General features: G+C 42.4%; 1 protein-coding gene across 1 annotated transcript in view; it reads right to left on the reverse strand.

Moving 5' to 3' along the window:
- The window catches only part of LOC101862397 (putative serine protease K12H4.7), a gene marked incomplete in the record, with an annotated part of 23,954 nt that overhangs the window by 2,039 nt on the left and 18,881 nt on the right, over window positions 1–3,034 (reverse strand). Inside the window, 2 exon segments of the mRNA XM_005092585.3 lie at window positions 567–775; window positions 2,349–2,442. Coding sequence (XP_005092642.2) covers window positions 567–775; window positions 2,349–2,442 — 303 coding nt within the window.

Consider the following 3,034-nt stretch of genomic DNA (forward strand, 5'->3'; position numbering starts at 1 on the left):
GACATACATACATACATACATACATACATACATACATACATACATACATACATACATACATACATACATACATACATACATACATACATACATACATTCCAACGTATACATACATGCATACACACATACACACGTACGTACGTACCTACATACATACCTACATACATACCTACATGCGTACCTACCTACCTACCTAACAACCTACCTACCTATCAACCTACCTACCTACCAACCTACCTACCTACCTACAAACATACAAACATACATACAAACATACATACATACATACATACATACATAAATACATACATACATACATACATACATACATACATACATACATACATACATACATATTATGTACATGTACATATGTACACACGTAATTACGCACATACGTGCATACACCATAATACCCTCACAACCACCCCATCCCCCTACAAACACACACACATAACTGAACATCCACTCCCCACTCCCCACCCCAAAAGCAAACAGACACACCTCCCTCCCCCTAACATACACACAAACACACACTAAACCACACCACTACATTATAAACCAACCGTTAATGAATATGGCCTTAGCGTCAGGCCCGATGTCCTTCAAGATTCCCAGGGCATGCCATGGGTCTATCGAGCCGTTGGGGAACACGACGCGAGACATTTTGGGTCCCAGACCGGCATAGTCTTCGTTACTTCTCACGATATCACGACTCACAAGTGTCTTGTTGAACTGATTACCGTAGATGTCAGTGCACTGCTTGATGAAATATCTGGAGAACAAAAAACGTGGTTTGTGACTTCTGCCAGAGTGAGATTTTCTTTTCTTTGTACATTTTTTGTTAAAAAACCCAAAAACAAACAAACAACAAAAACCAACAAAAAAACCCAAACATTTACAAATTTTTTTATGACCTGAGGGATTTTTTTCCATTAAGGCTTGCTGTCTCAGGATTTGATCAAATTGTGCTAAAATGGTAGCTTTTTCCCTCCACAGAGAAAACATCGCTGACACCTATTCAATTCGAAGGAAATCGTTTTGCACTATGCACTGGGTATACCGATTTTTCTAGATTTTTAATCTCTAATGTAAGTGTTTTAATGCCCCCATCAACATAATTGAGATCACCGGAGTCTTTGTGTCTGTGTATACTCACGTCAAGTCTCCGAACTCTGTGTGTGCCCACAGTAAGTCTTCGTGTCTGTGTGTACCTCTGGTGTGTACTCACGGTAAGTCTTCGTGTCTGTGTGTACTCACGGTAAGTCTTCGTGTCTGTGTGTACTCACGGTAAGTCTTCGTGTCTGTGTGTACTCACGGTAAGTCTTCGTGTCTGTGTGTACCTCTGGTGTGTACTCACGGTAAGTCTTCGTGTCTGTGTGTACTCACGTCAAGTCTCCGAACTCTGTGTGTGCCCACAGTAAGTCTTCGTGTCTGTGCACGGTAAACCTCCGTGTCTATGTGTACTCATTGTACCGTACGTCTAAGTGTTTCTGTGTATACACAGAAAGTCTTTGTGCCAGAGTGTACTCGTGGTACGTCTAATTGTCAGCGTAATCACGGTTAATCTTTGTGTCTATGTGTACTCACGGTAAACCTTTGTGTCTGTGTGTACTCACAGTAAACCTTCGTGTCTGTGCGTACGTCTAAGTGTCTTTGTGTACCCACAGAAAGTCTTCGTGTCTGTGTGTATTCACGGTAACAATTTGTTGGATCTAAGTGTCTTTTTACGCCCCCGTCGAAACATTTGAGATCATTTAGGAGGCAGGCTTCGACCTTGCTTGTTAGGGCTAGCCCGAGATGAGATGATACATGTACAACGTCCCACACGGGAATAGAACTCGGGCCTTCTTCCCGCGACAGCAAAAAGCCTGTTTACTCACTGCAGGCAATTTCATTCAGTGTATACTCACGGTGAGTATTTCAGCCAATGCGTACTCACGGTAGGTATTTTTTTCAAAATGCACTCACGGTAAGTATTTCAGTCAGTGTACACGGTACTCTAGACCTGCCTCCACCACAAGTACAACAGACGACTTCCCGTGCCCACACTGCCGACGAACCTTCCGAGCCTGGATAGACCTAACCCGCCATCCCCGGACCCACAGTCACCGTCAACAGACCAATTTGTGAAGTCATGGTTATCTTCAAAAGCGAAGGACAAACAATACTCACAGCAAGTATTTCAGTCAAAGTGTACTCACGAAAATTTTTTCAGTTAGTGTGTACTCAAGGTAAGTATTTGAGGCAATGCGTACTCGGGGTAGGTATTTTCTCAAAGTGTACTCATGGCAAGTATTCCAGTCAGGGTGTACTCACGGTAAGTATTTCAGTCAAAGTGTACTCACGGTAAAGAGAATCCGTGCCCGAAAGGTTGGTGTGATGAATCGGAGGTCTGGTAATACCCGAACTCTGTGCATGTCTGGTAGATCCATTGTCGCACTGTGAGAGAATGTACGAAACAAAAATAAAAAGGTTGGAAAGAGAAAAGGAGATGGGCGATGCGGAGGGGGTAGGCTGTAGTAAGATAAGGTGAGAGAAGAAATATAACATAAGAACATAATTGGTCGCTTTTAAGGACAAGCGGGCTAACCCATACTTCGGGGGTTTCCAGAAATCTTGACCTATACCAAAAATGGGCATTGCCCTACCTATAGGAAGACTTTGGTTTCATTGGTGTGTATATTCATTAATTAGTTATAGAGTAAACTCTCCTTGTCTTTTGAAGAAACTGAACAAGGGGCAAAAACTTTGCCTTCGATTTTCTCAACACAGCATTTTTCGGGATAGCCCCCTTTTGCTTAAAAGCGACCGATTTATTATCTTATTTATCTTTTGTTTGAAGACATTGATCATATGCTTTCGTTAACTTAGATTAAACAATAGTAATATACCAAAATACGGATAAAATGAGTAAACAATGTAATGATAAACAATATACGTGGCGTCGGTGGCCTAGTGGTTAGGCTCTCGGACTCGCAACCGTAAGGTCGTGGGTTCGAATCCTGTCAAGGGCCCGACGTTGTGTCCTTGG

The sequence above is a fragment of the Aplysia californica genome, unplaced genomic scaffold (assembly GCF_000002075.1).
Source record: "Aplysia californica isolate F4 #8 unplaced genomic scaffold, AplCal3.0 scaffold00049, whole genome shotgun sequence".
In the NCBI taxonomy this organism is placed as follows: domain Eukaryota; kingdom Metazoa; phylum Mollusca; class Gastropoda; order Aplysiida; family Aplysiidae; genus Aplysia; species Aplysia californica.